This window comes from Tympanuchus pallidicinctus, unplaced genomic scaffold (assembly GCF_026119805.1).
Source record: "Tympanuchus pallidicinctus isolate F22 unplaced genomic scaffold, pur_lepc_1.0 scaffold27, whole genome shotgun sequence".
Lineage (NCBI taxonomy): Eukaryota > Metazoa > Chordata > Aves > Galliformes > Phasianidae > Tympanuchus > Tympanuchus pallidicinctus.
This window is the reverse complement of record NW_026294744.1, coordinates 1,994,408-2,020,417: the sequence shown is the minus strand read 5'-3', so window position 1 is coordinate 2,020,417 and position 26,010 is coordinate 1,994,408. Positions and strand designations below refer to the sequence as shown.

The window sequence follows — 26,010 nt, the reverse complement described above, 5'->3', positions numbered from 1 at the left end:
TGTGAGATGGTTGTGGTCCCTTAGGTTTGTATGCATTTTAGTATACTTATATTAATGATCTTCTAATAATGATGGTGAGAATTCTGAGTTGATGACTGTTGATGTCTTCTCTTCTGGGTGCTTGTAACAAATATTTTTTAAATATCCTAATATTACCCTTACCAATCTGTATCTAGAAAACATAAACTTGCTAAAAATATTTATTTTCCCCATTAAGTTCATATGAGTATGAAGTGAAGGTACAGATGAAACTGACAGCTTTTTTTCCCATCTGAAAGAAGTTAAAGTAGAATTATTCTCTCAACCCCTCTGGTATTTGAATGAGAAGAAATCTATTACTTGAATATTCACATTGAATTTGCTGTGTACTTAAAAGTTTTTGGTAAGTGATAAAACTGGAAGATAAAACTCTAAAAATGCATATTTAATAACTACGCTTTTAATTTCAGATATGTCCAGATATGAAAGATATGTCTAATCATATCTAAAAGTATTTTGGGGGGGTGCAGAGAGTGAATTTCTCCAAATAAACAAGAGTGTTTTCTTTTCTACTTCAAGGTTAAACTTTCTAACCTGAATTTGGACGACCATGCAAAGAAGAAGCTCATTAAACTTGTAGGAGCGCGGTACTGCAAGGATACAGATGTACTCACTATTGTAATTGACAGGTATGATTACAGGATGAAAAAATGTCAGTTTCAGCAGTTGCAGTATAGAAAGGGGCCAGATCTTTTCCAATTCAATCAGTACCACTACTTCTGTTCTGTGATAAGTGATAAAATGTTATGGACAAATCACATGATACCAAGCATAATCTTTGTTTAATGTTATCAGATATTGTATTTAAAAATCTTTATTATAAGTAGTAGCAGTTGTTCATAAACAGCTTCTGTAGGTTACAGCAATTTTCAAAAGAAGTATGGACAAGAAAAATGAGGACATCAGTGCTCAGACATTTTTCAGTTTTTTGATGTTCTAGATTTAAAAAGATGATGGTAGTTATTCACATTCATTTTCAGAAAACTGCACTGGAGAAGTTTGTTTTCTGTGTTTGAATTCTGAAGCGCTTATGAGAATCCATTTGTATTGCTTTATGTGCTTTATTTCATATCTGCATTCACTGCTAGGAAAGAAAATATTGGTAGTCTTATCTCTTAGCTTTTTAAAATTTTTATGAGTTGTTTTCCCGTTATTAATTTCCTGACATTCAGTCAGTTTTATTGCTGCTATTAAAAACTGTATTCCTTTTGTCTTGAAAGTCTGGGTGGCTTACTGGGTCCACGTGAGCTACAGTTTCTTATCCATGGCAAAACTTACTGTGTGGCTATTAGCATAGCTGAAAGGTGCTTTACCTCTATAGTATTTGTGAACGATCTCATGAATCATTCCTGGAGGATTTTTTAATGTGCTTATTAATATTTCACTTTATTTCTAGTAAACTCTGCAGCTTAATCTCTGCGCAGTATCCATTTTGTTCTAGGCTAGTATTGGAAGTACTTCTAAACTGAAGTTTCTTCTTTGTGAAGGAAGTATGAGCAGGAAGTTTGAGCCCTTTTAAGAAGTTATTTGCTAGAATAGTCAGTCCCTAGCCATTCAGATTAATGTTTTCAAAGCATCTCAGATGTAGTCTTGTATGATTCAGTCTGTTCTGTATTCATCAGTAAGACAAATCAGGGATCAAAAAAAATATATATATGCTAACTGCTGCCAGGCTTATTTCTGATGACAGCTTTTATAACAGACAACCAGTGCTTGAATTTTCAGAACTACCATTGTAGGAAATTCCTGTTTTAATTAACTTGTTCACTTCAAAAATAGCAGGCAGTCCCATCTGGAATTGTTACTGCTTTTTAAATGAGAAAGTAATACCATGAGTAGTATATGTCAGTAAAGGCTGGAAGTAGAATTATAGAATATTTTTAAAATATTTATTCTCTGAAAGTGTGAAACAATCATAATTAATTCAAAGTTAACTAGGTTCACCTACTAATTTCAACTGGAAAACTGAACACCCTTTTTACTGTCTTGATTTCAGTGTTAATTCTCATAAAATGACAAAAGAGAAGTTTCATACATTGTGGCAGTCGTAATTCTTACTACTTAAGGTTCCTGTTGATCCTTAGAGCAAGTAAAAAATTCCTGATTTATGGGTTTTGTGTAACTTACATCGTTAAAGAATACAGTTTCACAGTCACTGTTATCTACTGTAATTCAGTACTGCTGCTGAAAGAGTTTGTCCCTCAGAAAGAAGGGTGAAAAAAAGAACCAGCTTTGACTGGCATCAGTCCTTGATCTGGTTTACTGCAGAGCTGCTGGAACTGAGATACTATATGGTGTATAGGACAAATAGTTTCTGAAGTTTCAGTGTATCTGCTGCACAATATTCTAGAAGAGAGAGAATTGAACTCTTGCCTATTAAAAAAGTGGGAGACAAAACAGCCTCTTGGAAAAGGTGTGAGGAAGATGAGGTTACTCGTGATCAGCATGAGAAAATAATTAATGTCACCAAAATCTCAGCAGGCATTTTGTATTACTTCTTTGAAGAAGTGCTTGTGCAGTGCTGTGCCTTATCTGGACAAATGTTGCTGGTGATTCTATTTTGATTTAAACCTACATTGACTTAGAGACTTTTTCTGTCTAGATTATTGAGTAGGTCTTCTGTTCTGAACTGCATTTAATTGATTTGCTCACTTTTTTCTTCCTTTTAGATCTAGGGTTAAAAAAAAAAAATCAGGTCTTAAGGCAGTATGGACTAATGCACGTTGGATTCAATTTTGGCTATTTCTAGCAGAGGAACGCAGCATATGTTAGTCTGGTTTTTTACAGGTTCTGAAGATCTGTAAATTGCTCTTGTACATTTTCCTTTAGACTTGAAGATGTTCTGTGATGTCTTTATGATCATGTTATTCTTGATAACATGTAATTCAGAAATGTTTGAATCAGACACAGACACATTTCCATAGAATTGCCTATTTACAGATTAGAAATTTTGGTAAGTTTATTATTTTCTTCAAGTATATTTACATCTTTACTGTAGTTCAATTTCAGAAAGACTAGCTTTGTGAATTTTTCAGGTGTCCACTAAGAAGACAGAACTATGATTATGGAATACATCTCCTCACAGTTCTGTACCATGAATCTTGGGTAAGCAGTTGGAGAAGAAAATCTCTCATGCTCTCTCTTTCTCCCTTCTCTCCCATCTGCATAAACTAAACTTACCTGAAACTTAAATAAAAGTTTCTGACTGAACTGCTTGAAGTATATTACCTTAGATTCTTTTCCCCATTGCGGTTCTTCAAAATCAACAAAAATGATTATGCTTGGATCATACTTCCACAGTTAACTAAGACTTCATTTAATTACCTTTATAAGGCCTATGCTGTTTTTATTTTGTGTGTGTGTATTTTATATCTATATCTGAAATGTTACATCATAGGGTTTAAAAGTTCTCTAAAATTCCCTTTTAAGACAGATTTTGTTTGAATTTATCTGACTTGGCTAATGGACTGATTCCAATTAGTCTAAGTTTCACACATAACTGAGAGTCACGTGTCGTAATAATGTTTGTTTGCTTGAAAAGTCTCCCTAGGTGAATGAGTTTGTTTTATCATAGAATCACAGAATGGCCTGGGTCAAAAAGGACCTCAAAGATCATCTAGTTTCACCACCACCGCCACCCCCCCCCATGCCATGGGTGGGGTCACCAACCACCAGACCAGGCTGCCCAGAGCCACATCCAGCCTGGCCTTGAATGCCTCCAGGGATGGGGCATCCACAGCCTCCTTGGGCAACCTGTTCCAGTGTGTCACCACTCTCTGGGTGAAAAACTCCCTGCTAATATCTAACCTAAATCTCCTGTCTCAGTTGAAAACCATTCCCCCCTCATCCTGTCACTGTCCACCTATGTAAACAGCTGTTCCCTCTCCTGTTTATAAGCTCCCTTCAAGTACTGGAAGGCCACAATGAGGTCTCCCCGAACCCTTCTCCTTTCCAAGCTAAACAAGCCCAGTTCCCTCAACCTTTCGTCACAGGAGAGGTGCTCCAGCCCTCTGATCATCTTAGTTGCCCTTCTCTTGACTTGTTCCAAGAGCTCCGCGTCTTTCTTATGCTGAGGCCCCAGACCTGGACGTAGTACTCCAGATGGGGCCACACAAGAGCTGAGTAGAGGAGAACAATCACCTCCCTATACCTGCTGGCCACCCCTTTTTTTTTTTTTTTTTAATGCATCCTGGGATGTAGTTGGCCTTCCAGCCTGCAAACACACACTGCTGGCTCATGTCCAGCTTGTCCACCAGGACCCCCAAGTCCTTCTCCACAGGGCTGCTCTCAAGGAGTTCTTCCCCCAGACTGTATAAATACCTGGGATTTCTCTGGCCCAAGTGCAGCACCTTGCACTTGGCCTTGTGGAGCCTCATTAAGTTTTCCAGCCTGTCCAGGTTCCTCTGGATGGCTTCCCTTTCCTCCAGTGTATCAGCTGCACTGCTCAGCTTGGTGTCATCTGCAGTGATTTATGTGATGATTTATGTGACTGAAAAATAAAGTGGCTCATCTTAAATAAACAAAACATCTTTAAGCATGTATTTGAAGTTATGAAATTATAAAAAATTACAGAAACTAAAATATAGCCTGATTCCAAGCTCCTCCTACTTAATAATTAGGATCTGTCATTTCATTATCTCTTTTAAACCACTGCTGTGACTTGGAAATATCCAGCTTTTAAAGTACTCTCTCAAATTTTTCCTCAAGCTGAAAGGAGTGAGGACTGAAAGTCCTATTCTGAGCTCAGAAAAGGGACACATCATCCCCAGCTTCTGTTGGCTTTAGAGATAGTTGGCACTATCAAGTAGTTTAATTATGCTCTTTGTATCTGTTGTAGTTTCCATGCAAACTAATGAGACATTATTTTTGGATCAATCTACAGATGATTTGCCAAGTTGGGAGGAACTGTTAACGTGCTTGAGGATAGGAAGGGCATCTGGGTAGGCTGGATTCATGCGCTGAAGCACGAGGCCAAGTGCAGGGTCCTCTGCTTGGGTTGTAACAACCCCATGCATCACTATAAGCTTTGGGCAGAGTGACTGAAAAGCTGTGTGGTAGAATGGGATCTGGTGGTGTTATTCAATGGTGGATGAACAGCAGTGTGCCTAGGTGGCCAAGAAGGCCAGTGACTTGTATGAGAAATAGTATAGCCAGGAGGAACTAGGAAGATGATTATCCCTTTGTGTTTGGCACTGACAAGGCTGCGTCTCAAGCAGTGTGTTCAGTTTTGGGCCCCTCACTACAAGAGATGCATTGAGGCCCTGGAGCGTGCCACAAGAAGGATAACAAAGCTGGTAAAGGTTTTTGAATACGAGTCTTGTGAGGAGCTGCTGAGGGAACTGGCATTGTTTTGTCTGAAGGAAGCTCAAGAGAGACCATGTCACTCTACACAGCTACCTAAAAGGAAGTAGTAGTGAGGTGGGGGGGGTTGACCCTAGTGACAGCTGCACTCTCCAGCTGGGATGGAGGGAGTGGGGTTCAAGCTGGGTATTAGGAAAATCTTCTCAGGAGCCATCGTCGAGAACTGGAACAGGCTGCCCAGAGGGGAGGTAGAGTCAGTGTCTGTAGGTTTTCTAGAAATTGAAGATGGGACATGTAGGGACATGGTTTAGTAGGCATAGGTGATGATGACTTGATTGTTGGACCAGATGATCTTAGAGATCTTTTCCAACTTTTATAATTCTATGATTATTTTTAGGAGAACTAGAATACTACTGGATAGCCTTTGGGTAATATAAGCCCTGGGGATTTGTAGTTAAAAGTAATATTGCACTTGAAGCTAGCATATCTTATAGCTTTCACACAAATGTAAGCAATTAACTTTACCAAAATATTGCTAAAGCTGAAGGCTTTTTAAAAAAAAACAAAAAAACTTGTTAAGGGTTTTCTTAAATACATAAAGAAGTGTTACCTGACTTTACACTAACTAAAACCCTTTCTTTGGAAGCAATAATTGTGGTGTTTATTATTGTTCCTGTAATGTATAGTGTAGCCTATCCTTTTGGCAGCAGGTATCTTGGTATTTTCTGATAGTCTTTGTTACTTTCGAGTGGATAAATTTGAATGTTTATTTGTTTTAGTAGGGAAAATGAAGGAAGAGAGGAAGAAATAAGTGACTTTATTGTTTGGTTCTTATCTATTCTATTATTGCTGTTTCAAATAAGGTGTACATAACAGCTATGGGAAGGTGTTCAAAACATGAGTCAAGTTATGTTCAAAATACTCAGATTTGAGAATTTAAGAATGTTAATTATTTTAAAAAATACTTATTTTAACATGCTGGAAGGTTTCTTTCATTTTTAATAGTTGTCTGTGTTGTACACAGTAGATATCTGACATGCACCATCTGTAGCAAAAATCAACCTTCTTTCATTGGACTTTCTCTGATTCCTTTCAAATTATTTCCCAAGATTGTGCCTGGAGTGAATTCAGCAAATGAAAGAGTGAGATACATTAAGTACATTATTGAACAGCAGATAAAATAGTTGTATTTCTGCTGCATTGTGTGAGTGCTTCTTGAATGCTGCAACTTCAGCTCTTAAGGTATTAAGTGGTTTTTAAAAAGTAATGGTTTCCTGCCCCCACGTGGTTAAAAAGAGCACATAATTGGGATTGGTAGTTTGTCACTATAAAGTGAAGTCCTGTATGAATTTCAAGTGGAAGGGAGAACAAAGCGGAGCACACAGTCTTAAGTTTTGAATAAGAAAAAAACATTACTAGTAGCTATAAAGGTGGTGGATATGGAAAAGATAATGATGAGAAGGAAAGAATTCAATCGTTTTAAACAAGATTAAAAAAAGTTGCAACAGTATTTCGTGGTCCGGATAGACATGATTTTCAACATGCACAGAGAGATGATGTGGAATGGAGGATATAATTCTTCATTACACAGATAAGATCTTAAAAGATTATTAGTGAAAAGTTACACAGGAATAGAAAGTGAAAGGGCATCTCTTAAAGTAAAAAGTGTAATCTTGCATACTAAAAACAATAATAACATTCTGCACACTTCTTGTATCTTGCTTTTTCTAAAGTTGTAAGTACAGAAGAATGATTATAAAAGATTTGAGACTTGAACAGTAAGGAAGGAGGCATGTAGGAGTAGACATAATTAGATAGTGGTTTCTGATAGAGTATGTACAATAATAGCCAAAGGTCTTCTGGGTGTTTTCCTTTGTCATATGTTTGCATTGCAGTTAATACTTGATGAACTGAAGGAACAGGGAAGTTGAAGCAGGAGGGTGGATGGGAGAAGAAGAAAACAGTGGAATGTACAGGACATTGTGATACTAAACAATTAAATTTGCCTGTGAACTCCCAAAGTTTTATGTATTAAATAAATGTGAGGAACACATCCCACCTTGCTTTTATGTTCCTTTTACAGTAGAGCATTTAACTACAAGACACAGGTGGTATATGCTTGCTTGCAGCAGATTGAATATTTTACATAATCATTGGTTATCCCAATATCCATAGTAGTTTTCCTCTAGACTCGAATTCACATTTACATTGTATTGCCTTTTTTCTCTTTGGTCATTTATGTTACAAGATATTTTTATCACTTCAGGTTATATCAGGAGAATTTGGCAGCAATGGAACATTGTGATTTTCATAGTAGGATTTTAATATTTTTATTTGGATTATAAGATGAAGTTCTGAAACCTAAGCAGGCCATGTTGTGAACACTCACAATGCTGTGACCTGTGGGTTGTAGGATTAAAATGGCAGGTTGAAGAATGGCATTCTCATCTTGCTGGAACTCTCTCCCTGAGTGGGAAAAAGGCTCAAGATGCATAGAAAATGAAAGGAGTGCTGTAACCCAGTGATTAGTGAAAGACAGATACCTAGCTCTGAGCACCGTTCAGTGTATTTTAAGACTTTGTTTAAATTTCATGGCTTTGAGATTGCAGAATAATAAAGTGTGATATAATTGTACCATTCCTGACTGTTCTTTCTCAGTGCATCCTTATACCAATAATGTAAACTGAGGCTGAGGTAGGGGTGATTTCTAAATGCTGTGATACTTTATGTTACATTTCCTTATGAACTCATTCATAATCTAACAACTTCCAAAGAGTCTTTATCATTAATGTCAGTCAGAAAAGCTAAGTGGCATAAATAGATAATTTAATAACTTTCTTTGAAGTTCTGAATTCAGACATTTAAAATCAAAAGAAGGAATTTTACTGACAGGAAATGCTCACTTCAGTGAGAGAAAGAAAAATGACTTCATCCCACAAGGGATGAATATTTAAGCAAACATTTATCACAAAGCTGGAATTGAAACAATACTGTCACTTGCAGTGTTTCAGTTAAATCTTGACCATGTGCTATTTCAGACTGTAGTAGTTTTTTGCATACCTTTTGTTTAACCTTAATTTTTTTAATTATTGGAGAAACAAGTCTCCTTTTTAATGCGTAGATATTTTTACAATTGTGTCATTCTAAATATTTGAGAGAAAGTCTTACAGGAGATAGGTATTAGCAAATTCAACAGAAAATAGAGAATGGGACCATTAATATCACCACTGTTTTTGGTGAAATCAGAATCTTTTCTGATTCAGATAGTTGGAAACAATTGAGTGAAATAAATACCTTTCAACTGACCTTTCAGAGGCATGAGGATTCCACAGCCTCTCTGGGCAGCTTGTTGCAGTGCTCAGTCACACTCAAAGTAAGGAAGTTTTTCCTAATGTTTGTATGGAACTTCCTCTGTTCCAGTTTGTTACTGTTGCCTCTTGGCCTATTGCTGGACACCTCTGAAAAGATCTGGGGTCCATCCTCTTGACACCTGCCCTGTAGATATCAATAAGCACTGATAAGATTCCTATTCTAGTTTTCTCTAGGCTGAGGGTCTCAGACTTTCCTCATAAGAGATGTTCCAGGGCCCTAATCAGCTTTGTGGCTCTCTGCTGGACTTTCTCCAGCAGTTTCTTGTCTTTCTTGAGCTGGGGAGTGCAGTACTCCAGCTGTGATCTCAGCAAGGCAGAGCAGAGAGAGAGGAGTACCTGCCTTGACTTACTGGCTGTGCTCTTTTTGGTGCATCCCAGAATACCATTGGCCTCATTGGCAGAGTGGTGGTTTATGGTTAACCTGTTGTCCTCCTGGGCACCTAGATCCTTCCGTGCAGAGCTCCTTTCTTGCAGGTTCACAGAATCACAGAATCACCCGGGTTGGAAGGGACCTCAAGGATCATGTAGTTCCAACCCCCCTGCCTAGCAGGGCCACCAAACGTACGCAGTTAAATTGTGCTGATATGTGTGGTTGTTCTTCCTTAGGTGTAGGACCCTTCACTTGCTCTGTATATGCCTTTTTCAGCGTGTCAGATTAATCATTTATTTTGGAAAGTTTCCAAGTCTTTGCAGTGTTTAAAGTGCAAGTTTTGCATTAAAATAAATCCGTATGCTGTTTGTGATGTTAAAAAAAAATGTTTATTTGTATTAGCAAGTATATAAAAACAAATCACAGTCATCTGTGCCTGTTGTTTAGTACTAAGTTTGGTTACTGTGTTTTTTTAGATGAAGAGGTGTTTTTTCCTTGGGTTATTCCCCCCAGTTCTTATTGGAATTTTTGTGAGAAAAACAGTTGAAATTAGCTACTGAGCATATTATCAGCCAAACTGGTTAATATTAACTGAAATTCTGAATTATCTGGGATAGAATGAAGAAATCATTTTATTTAGTCCATTGAAGAACACGCTCGTGATCTTTTAACTTACTACAGTAAATGTGAATTCTAGAAATATGTCACACAGCTCCACACTTACATTACGTTTTCATTGTTTTATTCTCTTGCTTGTAAGGCTCTTACTACATCGTTTACTAACATATTAAATTCTCAGGGGATGAAAATAATTATAATAATACTGATTGGGATTTGTTTTGCTTTTTACCTGAATTGGAATGAGGAAAAAAGAGTCTACAAATTATTTTGGCTTTGCTTCAGTTTTTAGTTTTAAAATCAGGTACATTTTCTTTCAGAAAACTGAGGCATGGGAGAGCGAGAAGACTGAGGAAGACATGGAAGAGTATATTTGGGAAAACAGCTCCTCGCAGAGAAATGCCCTGGCTACACTACTTCAAATAAAAGCCACGGAGAATGTCAGTAATGTAACTAAGGAAGAGCTTCTTGCATCTGAAGTAGTTAGAAATTACAGAAACTCTGTAATTGCACTTAAAAATGAAGGTGAAACAGAAAGTAACATGTCTCAGTATAAGGAATCTGTGAAAAAACTATTAAATATACAAGCATTACCATGAAAGATTCTGCAGGTACATTTAGTTATTACAGAAATACTAAATTATAATATGTTGATATTACTGTATGATATGGATTCAGAACTTTAACCAAAACTATGAAACTTGTTGATGAGTTAGTCTTGAAAGTAGTTAGATTTTTCTTTCTTTTTTTTTTTTTTTTTTTAAATTTTCTTGTAAACATAACTGTCCAGGAATCTTGTTCTTGAATAAAGTATGCCTTAAGTCATATATTGGTGACTTGAACATTCTGTTCTGTACTTTCGTCATGGTTCTATGTTTTTTGTTTTTGGGTTTCAGTATTCCACATCAAAACATCATGTAGTGTACGGGGCATTAAAGTGTCACTGCCCCAATTCCAAGTACCTATCCCTGCACATTACAGCAGTCACGGGATCTGGCCATTCTGGGTAGGGGGAGGCACTCTTTTTGCTGCCTTGCAGTGGCTGCTGAAGGGTGCTTTCCTGGCCGTTTCAAGCTTTTCAGGTTTGACTCGGTCCCGGGAACTCTCTCATCTTGTCTGATTTATTAATCTCAATTTCAATTAAATTGTATATATTGTGTTATCTTGCATTCCAATATTATAGTAAAATAAGTTTTCCTCCATAGATTGTTGCCGCTGTTCTTTTCCTCCCTTCCTTCCTTCCCATTTTTGTGGGACTGGAGTGGGGGGAGGGCAGAGGCCTGTTGCCCCCTGTCATGGACATAGATTGATCTGATCAACTCCGTGACTCCATTTCTTAGCCTGAGAAATCCTGTCTTAGTTCTGTGTTTGTTCACATTCTGACTTCTCACACAACTTCTTTTGATGTATTATTTTTGAAAACTTTCAAGTTATGAAATGGGTTGAGTTCCAAGTTCCATTAACTTAATTAAGAGATCCAAAGTTGTTCAATGCTTTCCAAGCATCTCAGATTTTTTTCTACCTCAGCTTCCTTTCTGGAAAGTAAAGATTGTGTTACCTAAGTTTAACTGTTGGAGAGATGTTGAAGTACACTGAGTGATATGAGGTTCTCGGTTGACATCACAAGGGCTAACATACTCTAAATTAGAATACAATAATGGAACAAAATGTGGCAAGAGACCTGAGAACCACCTTTATTGTATGTGCTTACAACTTTTTATACCTGTGCAACAACTTGGTCACATGTAGAACCAGGTACCTTGTGTGTGTTTACATCTGGCTCAAGTAGTTGCTGAGCTTGTTTACTCATTTAGCAAGGTTATGACTTTCACTGTCCCACAACAAAATAAGGTACGAAATGGGATGGGGATTGCAAGATGAACTGACAGTTATTTACAGAATACGAAAGTAGCTTGGGAAGAAAGAATGAGGGTTGCTGAAATTGAGGGCTGGTGGAGTGGTGAGGTGAGTACACTGCCTAAACAGGAATGGATTGAGTCTTAGTACATTGAGGCCTTCTGTGTTCTTTCTTGTGTGTAGTATTCAGATTTGGCAAGGAAAAAATGTGTGTAGCTTCCCACTTAATAAATAATAAATTCCTTTTTGTAATAGATAGCAATTAACTTCTTCCATTGTTCATCATGGACTTTAAATGGATTTAAGTAGATGCCTGTGACACTTGTAGTTCAAATAAATTTGACTTAATAATACCAGCAGAAAGAGCAGCAAAGCAAGGCAAATTGATTTTTCATTTTATTACGTTAGCATTTCATTAACTTGGCAGCTAATTCATGAAAAACCTAAAAATAACCAGGCTTCTAGAGTTCTCTCAGAAGTATTTGAGCCAAGCTTATTTATGTTCTATAAAAGCTTCAGAAAATAAGACAAGATAAAAGCTGACATCTCCTTAGTGGCAGGGCATCAAAGTGGTGGATCGTGACACCACCACATGAGTGGTGTTTTTTTTTTTTTTCTCATTCCAGCTATTTAATGGGAATTGCTTAGAACAATATTGGGACTAATTCACTATGTTCCGTGAACACATCCAACACTTACCATTAAATCAAAGATACCAATTTTCCAGTCATTTCTGGCTTACTGACTCCTTGGTTACAGAATGCTTGGCCAAATGGCTTTAAAAATCTACAGCATTGACCTCCAACTTGCTTTTCAATGTCTTTGTCACTTCCTCTCCTTGCTAAGAAACATATGAGCAAGAATAAGATCTTTATAATCCTGCAAGTGCTCAGTCTAACTGCTAGAAAGGAAATATCAAATTCAGCTGCATTTGTGGTTTTAGCTAATGATCTGTGTTACAGATCAGAAGTGCAGAATTTGTGTAATGCAGTAGACTGGATCACAGGTAGATTGGATGATATTTTGAGCTCTCATCTTCGATATTTCTTATTTCTTACTTCTCCCTCAAAATTGTTTATGTGTTTAGGGGTGACAGTATTTTGCTGTGATATTGTAGAATACGTAAAACTCTGGGATCTTAACTCCAGTGTGAATCCTTCCAACTTATTGTAGTTTAAAAGCTGTGAAGAGTTAAGAGTAATAGATTTGCAGGTTATAGTAGTAAATACATCTTTATCAGTGGTCTGTATCATACATTATAATACAAATGCATGACTCTAAGATTTGTATCCCTCAATACGTCTATGTGCGAGTGTATGTACACATTCTAGTACAGGGAAGTGCTCAGGGTTTATGTTACTTTTAAATGGCAATGAAGATAGTTAACATATAAATTAGGAATCAGGGCAACCCCCCAGTGCATAGACTGGGAAGTAAGGTGAAGCAGAAAACGATATACAGTATTTGGAGACATTGTCTCTCTCCTTGGGCAATTATTTTACTGGTGATTACTGGCCAGATGGCAGGTTCCTGACAGCCCTGACCTCAGGCAATTCTGTCCACCACCAATTGAAACTTGAACAGGAAGACTACTAGATGTACTTCTCTGCGGTCATTGCTTCTCTAACCTCCAAGTAGCAGATGCCTTATTTCAAATCCAAACACTTGTCTCCACAAACTGGAAAAGTTCTTTGCTGCAAGGGAAAAATAAGCTGCCTCCAATGGGAAAACATCACAGAAGTTAAGTTCTTGGCCCTCTGAACGAGTTCTGATGCATAGCTTCACTGGTGCTGTTGAGGAGCCTAACTTTTCTTTTATCTCCCGTATAAACATTCCAAAGAAAAGTTGAAATCTGATGTTAGGTCAAACAGGAAAAGAACTTGCTTTGTCAGGATTCTGACTAATTTTTTGCATCTTAGAAACTGCTGTAAGCACTGTCATAAGATGTCTTTAGTAAACTGTGTTAGGAATTGCGAGGTAAGATGTTTGTTGTCACTATGTTTTCTTGAGGTTTATTGTCTGCATTGTGTCATGCTTTTGCCATTTAAAAGTGACACTAAACATAATCTGCTTCTAAGATTTGACAAAAAGGCTGTAAGACAGACATGGTTTGATCTTTGGCAGAGAGGATAGATGTTAGAACTGGTTGGGGTTTCACTCAAATGTGACTGAGTGTCTGAAAACTCAGTTATAGACAGTCTGCTGGACTTCTGAGAAGTCATTGATACTCCTGGCAGGAGCTGACACTTCGATTGTGTTTTTGTGCTTAGCATTGCTACAAACACAGCTAAGAAATGAAAGGACTATAAAAGGGACGTACTATCTGAACAAAAAATCTTTCTACCTAGTCCCTGGTACCTAAAATGTATGTGTTAACTTTCTTGTTACTGCACTAGTCTGTAATAAAGTAGTCCTGCTACAACTGTGTTTTATACAAAGGCTGCTCTGAAAGTAATGCCTCCCATTTTACTATGTGGGCCCATAACTTCAGAGGTGGATGTTGGTGGTATGGTAGTAGAGGTTGAAAGTTCCTGCCAATATTCTGTTACATTTTGTTGCTGTGTGACAGATGGCAGCAGAGAGGGGCAGTCTGACAACATGGCATCTGACATGGAAGTGGATATGAAGCAAAGGTGTGGAACTGAATTCCTCCATGTGGAAAAAATGGCACCTATTATCATTCATCAGTGCTTGCTGAACATATGGAGACCAGTGGATCTCAGCACAGTGGGGTGGTGGGTGGTGCATTTTGGAAGTGGTGAGAGCGACATGAAAGACAAGCCACCAGACAAGCTTCTTATCCTATGTCACTCTCTATTGTGACAATGTAAATTAGTAAATATGTTCTATCAAGAACTAAAATTTCTTATAAACTTCAGCTCCTTAAACTGCAGTTTGCTCAGTGTGCCCTAAAATATAATTTTAGGGTGGTCTTTTCCTCTGAAACCAAGCTGCTCAACTGTAATTAGATATACATGGGACTTTCTAACTTCATCACTATAATTATTAAGCTTTACATAAATCTTACTATTTTTAACATAATTTTCTACATAGACACATGACAATCAATTTTATTGTTGCTTGTTTCCTTTAATAACATGAGTGTAAACTTGTCTAGGATATAGATATTTCTTATTATATCTAGTGAAGAAAGTGAGAAACTCTGAGACATCAACAAATATAAAAGAGAAAGAACAATCCTGACTACTGCTGAAAATGTTTGCTTTCCTAAGCAATGTTCCTGAGCAAGATAAGTCAAAGAAACATCTTGTTGATGTAGTCATTTGATTTATGTTCAGGAGTAGCAGTTTTATGAAGAGAGTACACAGGGTGAAGAAACAAAAAGTTTGTTTTTAATTATAATTCTAACTTCTAAAGCTTTAAAATCTTTTGTATATCGCTGTGCAATGTACATTAAATGTCCGTATTAAAAAAAGCAAATGATGTAAATGATAAATATGTGTGGGCATAATAAAGCAAGTGAAGGTGGACAGTACAAATTGACCATAACTGCAATTCATGAACAGTTGGTGGTTGCATTTGTGCTTTCCTTAGTAGTAGTAGAGTGGATCTGTCAGTGCATCACACAGCAATTAAGTTTTAAAAAGAAGTCTAATGGTAGTAGGAAGTAGTGGTACTAGTCTAGGAGGGCTTCAGAAACATTTCAAGTTATTGTCAGAAGATTGAAGTGAAAGCAAAGCATAAATAATTGGATGATCAGATGTTTGAGTTAATGGAAGTCAGTAGTTTTGGAGCCTTACGTTATTAATGGGCATTTTTCTTTGAGGAAGTAAACAGTGCGTGTTAAATTGTTTTATTCCAGTATTAGGAGTATATAGTAAAAAACAATCTAGAATTTAACAGGAAAAAATGAATACAGTTTTTATGAAAACAACTAGATCTGGAGCAATTAAATAAATGCTATCATTAAATCTTTTGTGATATTATAACATTTAAATCAGTTTTTCTAAGGCTGGTGAAAGTCAGGGCAGAGGTCACGTAAGCTGCAGTGAATCTGCTCTCTTAAATTAGGGTAAGCGTATTGTTTTTGTTAGGCGTTATTCTGAGTCAGATTTTGTACTAAAATATGCTCAAACAGATTTGAATATGTAATGAGACCTGTGAGTGTGCAATTCTTACCCAAAGAGACCGTGGAAATATGTTTAATTGTTGAGAATGAAATTATAGCTGAATGATTCTGAAACTCACTCTTTGTTCTGTAAAAGAATCAGGCCAGGAAATACAATTCATTTTAAAAAAGCTGTTTGTTCCACAACAAGGGTGGTGACTGTATTTTACAGGCCACCTTGGACAGTAGTCTATTTTATTTGCCTAGACATTGTTCTTCCTCTCTGTATGGGTTGGTAGTGACCTTTCCTACTTCTGCAGCACCCTGCTCCAGGAGCCACAGTACAAAAGCAAAGGAAGATGAGATAAGAGCAGAGAATAACAGGAATCAGCCAGACACCCAGAGCTGCAGCTTCCCAAACAGGAGCTTCATTGTCTGAAGTGTAATTCCTGCCACTGTAACCTTTGGTTTCATTTAAGTGTTGTTTGCTGCTGTTCAGATGAGGAGGAGTGGGCATGCGGGATAACACCTCTGCAGATTTAGGTATCAAAGTTGAGTGTATAGTCCTTCTGTCTGAGCTAGTGGATAGTCTAGTACTTCCTGAAGTTGTGCTTGTCCTCTTAGCCAAATGGTTATCCAGCAGAGAAGTTGATTCCCTGGAATATGTGCTGCCTTTTGTTTTTACAGCCATCAGGCTTGTGCTGGAGGTGGTGGTAGAAGATGGAGCTTGGAGTAGAAGTGAACTTGACGTAACATTACCATGCTGGCATCTTTCCCACTCAGAGGTCTTTGTGCTGTTTCGCCTTTCGTATTTATTCTGCGAGGTGTAAATACTTGGCCCCTTGAATTTCAGTCTTTCAAAAATAAGAAGGTCTGGATCAATCCCTATTAAATCATAAACAATATTAGTTTATGTGATAAAAGCTCATCTGCGTACAAGAGAAGAAGAGAATCCATTTGACCAGCAGCTCTAGAGTGATTGTGCTCCTGGGGGCTCATGCATCCAGGTGCTAGCAGTTGAGGAGACTGGGATCCAGGGGCAGATGCTGATTGTCTGAGCCAAGCTACTGGAGCTTTAAGACAGTTTGTATATGAATTAAATATATATTTAAATATACACATTATCATATATATATGTATATACACATATATATATTAAATATATATACACGCATATTAAACTGTATATTCTCACTATATATACATATGTATATTTTCAGTAGCAGTTCTCTATGTGGCTGCACGGCACGGAGGACAAGGCTCTTGGTACTGCCTTCATGTGTCTGCTTTATGCATCTCACTGTGTTACCTATGTGGATAGCTGTGTATATATGTATATGTACACATGTGATATACTTGTATGCATGGTCGATATGCATGTGCTGAATGGGAACAGATTTTTAGCCGTGCTATTGTGTGAATCCAGGGGCACAGAGCAGCAACAGCCTCTCCTCTCTCTGTCAGATCTTACATGGTACTTTTCTTTAACAAGAGTATATGTTAAATATTTGAAGAACAAATCTTGGCAGCAGGGTGCACCCTTCAAGGTTCTTTCCCAAATGCTGAATGAAAGAAAGAGTGGGGAAGTATCCCAAAAAGTATGAACATTAAAGAAAAAAAAAGTATTACACATTTTTATCATTGTGTGTTGTTACAAAAGGTCTTTTAGCAACTTACTATATATATACATATTGCTGTGTTTTCTGCCTTTATGCACACAATATTTGATTACCTGTCGTGATGTTGTACAAAACAACGTTGATTCTAGCCTTTAGTATGCAACTTTCCAGTGCTGGGCAAGACACGTGCAAGCAATTCATATTTTCATTAGTAGCTCCATGGTAGAACACTGCTAGATTACAGGAAACTATAATACAAAAAGAACAAAGCTGGATTTATCAGCACTATAACTGTTGTATTTTCCATGTTTTTAACAAGGGCTTCTCTGAAAGTAATGCCTCCTAATTTGTTGGCCCATAACATCAGAGGATGTTAGTGATGTGGCAGTTGCTACGTGACTGATGGCCGCAGAGGGGCAGTCTGACAAAATGGTGTCTGACATGGAAGGGGGTATGAAGCAGAGGTGTAGAATTAAATTCCTCCATGCAGAAAAAGTGGCACACAATCATCACACTGTAACACACACTGTTTGTTTATGGAGACCAAACAATGGATGTTAGCTTGGTGAGGCAGTAGTGGTTTGTCTCAGTAGTGGTGACAGCAATGCAAAAGACAAGCCACATTCCAGACAGCCAGGTGCAGCTGTCCTACCATGAAGTGAGGAGTTTCTTGGCCAGCTGATCCAAGTCAATTGGCAGATTACAACCATGGAATCATGTATGGAACGAAATATTGGCTTCAGTGCACTGGAACCTGTGGTGGTAATGTTGGAGCATCACAGTTTGCACCATGTGGGTCCCACAAATGCTCACACAAGAAATAGAGAGTCTTGGCTGGACTGTCTTTCCATACCCACTGTACAGATTTAGCATGTTCTGAATACCATCTGTTTGGGCTGATGGAAGATGGACTGTATGTGAAATATTTTCATAGCAATCACACTGTCACAGCAGCTGTGAAACAGTGGGTCAACTCCACTAGTGCAGATTTCTACACAGGCTCTTGCTGGCAAAAATGCATAGCTAGTGGTGACTAAGCTGAAAAATAGTGTTTTGTAGTTAAGCATTTGCTCTAGGAAGCAGTGTTATTGTACTCTTTATATCTGTTGTAATCGCTATGGAAATAAATAAGCATTACTTTCAGAGTGACCTACATGCATTATTTAGCATTAAAAGAAACATTAATACTGACTAGTTGCACAGTACATAAAGTCTGTGATTCTCTCATTATCATGCAAACTTCTTAAGCACCCACTTGTAAAAGTAGAACAACTTTAACTATATTCATATTTTATACCTAGAGAAGATGAAAAGGATAGCCAAATGAATTCTAAATGAATTCTCAGAATAAATAAAACCATATGCTGTAGCCTGCAGCCCTCTCTTATCTTTCCTTTATATCTTTATTGCTATTTCTGAAAGTAAAGCTGTCAGTACAAGTTTGAGGTGTTGGCTCTTGTGCAATTGATACCTGTCTATTTGAAACTGGAGAGCAAACATTTCTTTCCTCAGACTATTAAACAACCATCAGATGGCGTATCCTGAACTACAATATGTAACTGGCATCCTGCCTTGCTTTATCTTGTCTGGCTTTGGGCTATTTATTTCTGTGAATATAATATTTAAAACAATTCATCATCTGTATTTGGAGACTGGCTTCTCTCTTACCACCTGAGGAAAGTGTCACTGGGAACTAATTTTCAGAACTATGTAAATACCTGAATGCTAGTGGTTTAAGATAGCTGAAAGCATGAAAATGGAGATTTAGGAGTCAATTTAATTAAACGCTTTTGAAAATGTTATATTATGTGCTCATAGAGATGCTTCAATACTCAAGGTGAATGTTATACTCAAAGTCAAAATATCAAGTCAAAAGTCGAATTTATTTTATATCACTGTGCTTGGAGTAGGATCAGTGTTAATTTTTGTTTAGTCACATGAAGGTTTTTTTGTTTGTTTTTAATATTATAAAATCATTCTAGTTGCAGGGTAATGATGTCAAGACAATAATGGAAAAGCTTTATTTTACATGAATTGTTAAGAAACTACCTAGCTTTAAAATATTTTCCATTTACTTTGGTATTTATTGTAAATATTGCCTTACATTTATAAGTAATGATACCAACTTGTAATATTCATGTAGTGAAAAAGTAATGCAACTCTTTCCTCTTTCCACAGTATGTGTAACTAGAAAACTAACCCTATCTTATCAACAAATGAGAAGAAGAAAGAACATTCTCTCTACCCAGTCTTGCTATCTTTTCTGTATTCACTGTGTTTTTTTCAGTTAGTAATCTAAATACTGCATTGAATAACTCGGTAAACACGGCTAGAAAATATTTTTCCATCATAATGAACATATCAGATGTCAGAGATGAACACTGTTTTCAAAAGATGTATACCATGTGATTTAAAATTTGCAATCAAAATGCACCCTGTCTGAAAAATACAAATTCAGCAGCTTTCTGGAATACTGACTGTATATTGTACAATGTTTTTTACCTATTTGCATGAAGTATTCAAAGTTGTCTGCACAGCTCAAACAAAAATAGTAATACTTGCAAGAACAACTAGAATCCTAAGCTGTAATGAGTAGCAAGTAAAGTCAGTACTTGATATTGAATGTAAGTCAAAGGGGTTAAACAACAGTTTCTCTTTCACTGAGACCATGTTCTATCTCTAACTAGGCTTCATCAGTTTCCAGTTATGAAAATAGCAGCTGAGCTTAGAGAAGGCTTTTACAAAACTAGAATTGGTACAAAAAAGTTATGGCTATTTATAGCAATAGAAGAACAGTGCCTGCCAGAAACAGAATAATTTAAAAGGACTACACAAACTCTGACTCTATTATGTATCAATTAGTTTACATTTTTCTTTAAAAGATTACAAGTACACTGTAGTGTTCAGAAAACATCTGTAGCCAGTACACCTTGATGTACTTCCTGAGAACTATAGACATTTACACAAATAGACAAAAAAGAATATAAAAATATAGACATATAGATTAAAAAAAAAAGAATATAAAAACAGTTCTAGTCATCAGTGAACATTTTGTATCACTTTTAGTATGAGCTCACAATAAAAATAACAAAGGCCTTCAAATATTTCTATGAAGTGTCTGTGTAGTAGTTGCTTTTCTGTGATACCTTTTGCTGATAGAATGTTAAACAGCCTGAAAACACTAAGAATAGAATATTATGAATATTATCTTTTTTTTTTTAATCAAAATTTTCTGATACTTGCTCAGAGTGATTTTTTTTTTTCCAGTAGAAAACTGTTCTTCACTTTCCTTGTATGTTATAGCAACGTATAACTTTGCTTTGAAACCCAAGTACTTAGTGTTCTGGATTTTGTTGAAGAATTGACATTTTGTACTATCTGTATGTTTTATGCTTGTTTTTCAGTATGATACATGAACATAGTGTAGGTTTGGTGATATATATTGCAAGGATATAAATTCTTAGTTGAAAAAATAGAAGATAAATGAAAATACATGAATTTGTTTTAAGGTAAGAGTGAGATTTCAAATCCTTTTCTATCTTCAAAGTTTGATCAAAGTTCTGTTGTTGTTAGAAAATCATATTTTTAGCACAACATAATTCCAGAAGTTTTTCATCATGATTAGTATACTTGCTTTATGAAAATATCATTAATATTAAAAAGAAAAAACATACAGCTTCTGAAGAAATTGGCTTTTGAGGAAGTATTCTGAGTATTCTGAGGAAGTATTTTGAGGAAGTATTGGTAAATGCGTTAGATTTTATTGCATAAAATTGAGTAAGAATAGTAAATCACAAACCTATTTTGGGGGTGAGAAAAAATAGTTCTTTGGAAAAATACGTAAAAAGCATGCTATAAGATATTTCACATCACCTTGAGGAGGTACAAGCCAACTATGCCATTGTCTGTTTTTAAATTATTTCAAAATTTGTATTTATCTTCTATGATTACTTTTCAGTAACTGTACTATTACTGAGAATCCAGCAAATAAGACTGTCTTATCAATTGTCAGTATCTCTTGAAGTCTTAATTAGGACATTTATTGACAACATCTGTGGTAGGCTACATCTGTCTCTTTGGGACTGTATGGAAATTACAATCTGATTTAAAGCATGTTTATGAAATGCCATCTGATATCTCCATACTTCAGTTAAGGTTATAACAAATCTGCACTTGACTGTGAAAGATTATAAAAACAAGACTCCAATTACCATTACTTCATTACGTACTTAGTCTCACATTTTATGACCAAAAAGGTTATTGTCCAAAAAGGAAAAAATGTTACTAAAATTTTTATAATTATTCTTTATTCACCTTATTTAAAACAGAAGTTGGCTCCAGAGTATATTTCTACTGTAGGAATTGAAAGAAGATCCAAATATAAGACTTGTGTGAAGATTCTATCCCCCGCCCCTCACAGCCATTCTCACTAGCTTCCATAACATTCATGCACTGGGATCATAAAAGGGAAGATTAATTAGATGAAATATGGTGTGAACACAGAGCAGGAGAGTGTTCTTTCCTCTCAAAGAAATGAATACCCTTGTATCTCAGAGATAGCTAAGTAGTGTGATCCCTCCCTTCCACAAACCATGTCCTCATCTACCAAGGAAGAACCCTATTGTAATCAGTGTCTATTTACAGTGGAGTAGAATTTTTCTGTACTTCTGTTCTTGTTTTCATGTATGCCACAGTGTTTATAATAAACAACTCACCATTCCTCTGAAGGCAGCAGGTTCTGCTGCACTGCTGGGAGGAGACTTCTGCGTAAATCTTCAGCACCTGGGCTCCTCTCTTCTGTGATTCCTGCAGGTCGATCAGAAGACCAGGAAAGCGTCGGATCCAGCAGTTCTTGTAAAACATGGTGGGTGTGCAGAGAGAATCTGACTCCACTGCCAATCCCAGAAGCAACAGCACCTCTGATATTGCCACCAGCAGAACCATCTCTTCTGTGTAATTGGCTTAGTGAGTGTGCTTTCTCCTTCATGGATGTGCTGAAGTTCGGACCAGCTTTTTAAGAGACATTATCTTGAGTCATAAGGACGCTACCAATTCTGCCAGGGGATGAAGTCAAGACAAGTTTTTTTTCAAACAATTCTGGTGATGTTGTTTGGCCTGCTGTCAAGGGAAGCAGTCATTCTATGAGCTACATATGATTATAATAATAATTACTATTTTTCTCTGCATTATTTGGAGAAAGTTTTTGAGAGACAACAGGCTTGTGCATGTACTGCTTGTAGTCATTCAGAGATCTTGCTTCTGTAATCTCAAGTCTGTCGTAAGTCCTTCTAAGACCAAACTATGCAGACAGCCTTAGTGTGTGACAAATAATGGTAAGCACAGTATTCCGTTTCACCTCAGCTCTGAAAGTATGCAGCCCTGTCATTTGAGAGCAGGTGGGTCTGCTACTTAGTTCATCCTCACTGCTACTCTCAGTACAGAAAGAACAGCTCCGCTTAGTTTCTTAATGCATTTTGAATTATCTGGTTCTTGCAAATTTAGTTTCCTTCTTGAGTAACAAACTGAAGCATCTAATAATGTCTGCCAGCCAGAGGTGAAAATTTGTTCTTCTCCACTCTACTTCTGTTGTAAAAGTGGAATGATTTTATTTGCAAGGATCTAGCAATAGATAACTATGTCTAGAGAAGGCTGTAACCTACAGAATCACAGAATTACAGAGGTCAGAAGATTATCAAGTCCAATACTCTGCTAAAGGAGGTTTCCTATAGTAGGTCACACAGGTAGGTGCCCAGAAGGTCTTGAATATCTCCAAAGAAGGAGACTCCACAACCTCTCTGGGTGACCTGTTCCAGTGCTCTGTCATCCTCACTGTAAAGAAGTTCTTCTATATATTTGCGTGGAACTTTCTGTGTTCCAGCTTTTGGGCATTGCTTCTTGTCCTATTACTATACACCACTAAAAAGAGTCTGGACTTGTGCAATTGACTCCTGCACTGTAGATATTTATAAGCACTGGTCGTATTCCTTCTCAGTCTTTAAGTTGAACAAATGCAGGTTTTCAGCCTTTCCTCAAATAGGAGATGCTTCAAGCCCCTTAACATCTTTGTCACTATCCACTGGACTCTCTAGGAGATACCTGTATTTTTAGAACTGGGGAGCCCAGAACCTGACATAGTATTCCAGATCTGGCCTCATCATGGCAGAGGTAGAGGGGGAGCACCTCCTTCAACCTGTTCAACTTACTCTTTTTAATGCAACCCAGAATAAAATTGGACTTCTTGGCTACAAGGCCATGAATGGCTTGTGGCTAACCTGTTATCCACCAGGTCCTTCTCTGCAGAGCTACTCATCAGCTGACAGTTCATTAACCTATAGTTATTTCTCCTCAGGTGTAGGACTCTTGCTTTTGTTGAACCTCATGATTTTCCTCTCCACCCAAATCTTCAATCTGTCTAGGTCCTGCTGAATGACAGCACAGCCTTCTGGAACGTCAGCCACTCCTTCCAGCTTCATATAACCAGCAAACTGCTGAGGGTAGGCTCTATTCCATCATCCTGATCACTGACAAACAAAACTGGACCCAGCACTGACCCCTAGGGTCAGTTACAGGACCCATTAGTTACAGGACTCCAGCTAGACTTTATGCCACTGATCACAACTCTATGAACTCTTCCAGTCAGCTAATCCTCAACCTATCTCACTGTTCACTCATCTATCCTGTACTTTCTAAACTTCATTACAAGGATACTGTGGGAGACAGTGTCAAATGTCTTGCTGAAGTCAAAGTACACAACATCCACTGCTCTCTCCCCATCTATTCAGGCAGCCAAGACATCAGAGAAGGCTACCAGGTTGCTCAAGCATGATTTCCCCCTGTTGAATCCATACTCCTGAAAACCTCCTTCTTTTCCAATTGTTTGAGGATAGTATCCAGAGCAAATTCCATCATCTTTCTAGGGACAGAGGAGAGGCTGACTGGTCTGCAGTTTCCCAAATCATCCTCTACATTTGTCTGCAGACTAGAGAAGTAATTGCAGTCCTGCCTTTAATCTTTCACATATTTAAGAATACTGAATGGTTTGCACTGTCAAAATAACATGTAACATATAACATGTTTATAGTAACTAAAAATGCAGGATAAAACTCCAGCTTACTGGACTGTATTCTAGGAAATACTGACTTCTAAAAGTATTTATTTATTGCTTGTTTATATTAATCAGGTGGTTCAAACTTAATTGATAAGAGACTATGTCAAAAACAAGCAGTTTTGTGATGGATGACTTCAAGAAGGTTTCATAATAGCAGGTAACTGATTAAGAGAAGACTGAGATGGGAATCTTATCCATGTTTATTGATATCCAAAGGGCAGGTGTCAAGAGGATGGACCCAAGATCTTTTCAATGGTGCCCAGCAGCAGGACAAGGAGCAGCAGGCACAAACTAGAACACAGGAGGTTCCATATGAACATGAGGAGAAACTTCCTTACTTTGAGTGTGACTGAGCACTGCAACGAGCTGCCCAGAGATGTTGTGGAGACTCCTTTCCTGAAGATCTTCAAAGCCCACCTGGATACTTTCTTGTGTAACCTGCTGTAGGGAACTTGCTTTAGCAGGGAAGTTGGAATAGGCAATCTCTAGATAGAATCTTCCAGCTCCTACAATTCTGTGATTCAGTGTGATTCTGTAATTTTTCTGCTTATGTTAAAGCTTGGAAGAAGCCTGTGAGAGTGTAAGAAACTACAGATGGCATATAGGAAGGCAACTTTTCAAGCACCTGATCTGAAACCTGAAACTCCTGTGCATACTGTTTCTTAAAAGGATGCAATCTGATCTTTGGTTCCCACTGCTGTGTGCAACATAACATAACATACAGAAAGGATTTAAAATGCTACAATACACGTGTTCACATACACTCACATAGAAGTGCTGACAGAATTAGGCACAAGTTTTCTACCATAAAGATCATGTGTGAAACAGACAACAGTGTTTTAGACAGGAATTTTTTTCTTCAAGATTAGCATTGTCCTGTGAGATGCATAGAGAGTTTCAAGGTCATTTTAATTCTTTAGGCATTACTGCTAGCATTTGTTTTGCAAAACAGATCCCCCATTTTGGAAATGAGACAGCACGTACAGAGTTTTATTCTTTACAGAGCTCCTTAAAAGGTAAGGAGCTCAGCACAGGTTAACTCCTGTTGATCAAATAGCAAGATCAAAGGATTTATTTCTTCAGCTAAAATACTGGCTATGATTATAATGTATATGTAGGGCACCCCAAAAATAATGCCACCTATTTATTTCTATGGAAACTATGACAAATACAGAGAGCACAGTAACACTGGTTCAGCAAATTTTCAGCTACAGAACACTGTCTTGCAGTGTAGTCATTAACTATGCATTTTCACCAGCAACGAACAAGAGCCAGCATACTGTGCTTGTAACCATCTGCATCCATCTACCAGCAGAGGTGACCCGCTGTCACTGTCACTACTGCTGAAAGCACCACAAACCACCTCACTGTGTTCACATCAACTGTTTGGTCTCGATAAACATTCAGCAAGCATCAATAAATACCAGTGGGTGCCATTTTTCCACATAGAGCAATTCCGTTCCACACCTTTGTTTTCATAGGCACTTCCATACCAGACATCATTTTGTCCGACTGCTGCTTTGCTGCCATCTGTTGCATGGCAACAATGTGTAACTGAATATTGGTGGGAAGGTTTAGCCTCTACTGTCATACACCAACATCCATCTCCGATGTTGTGGACTAACACAGTAAAATGGAAGACATTACATTCTGAGAAG

General features: G+C 37.4%; 2 protein-coding genes across 5 annotated transcripts in view; one reads left to right on the top strand and one right to left on the bottom strand.

Moving 5' to 3' along the window:
* The window catches only part of MRPS35 (mitochondrial ribosomal protein S35), an 18,057-nt gene extending 7,531 nt beyond the window's left edge, over positions 1-10,526 (top strand). Inside the window, exons 6-8 of the mRNA XM_052690553.1 lie at positions 559-668; positions 3,075-3,144; positions 10,020-10,526. Coding sequence (XP_052546513.1) covers positions 559-668; positions 3,075-3,144; positions 10,020-10,298 — 459 coding nt within the window. The 3' untranslated portion in view covers positions 10,299-10,526. The remainder of the gene's footprint in view (positions 1-558; positions 669-3,074; positions 3,145-10,019) is intronic.
* Positions 10,433-26,010, bottom strand: part of MANSC4 (MANSC domain containing 4) — a 26,286-nt gene continuing 10,708 nt past the window's right edge. For all 4 annotated transcript variants that reach the window (XM_052690554.1, XM_052690557.1, XM_052690555.1 and 1 more), the window contains 3 exons: positions 21,960-22,298; positions 17,358-17,492; positions 10,433-16,510 (listed from right to left, as the gene is read on the bottom strand). In XM_052690554.1, coding sequence (XP_052546514.1) covers positions 15,876-16,510; positions 17,358-17,492; positions 21,960-22,188 — 999 coding nt within the window. In that variant the 5' untranslated portion in view covers positions 22,189-22,298 and the 3' untranslated portion in view covers positions 10,433-15,875. The remainder of the gene's footprint in view (positions 16,511-17,357; positions 17,493-21,959; positions 22,299-26,010) is intronic.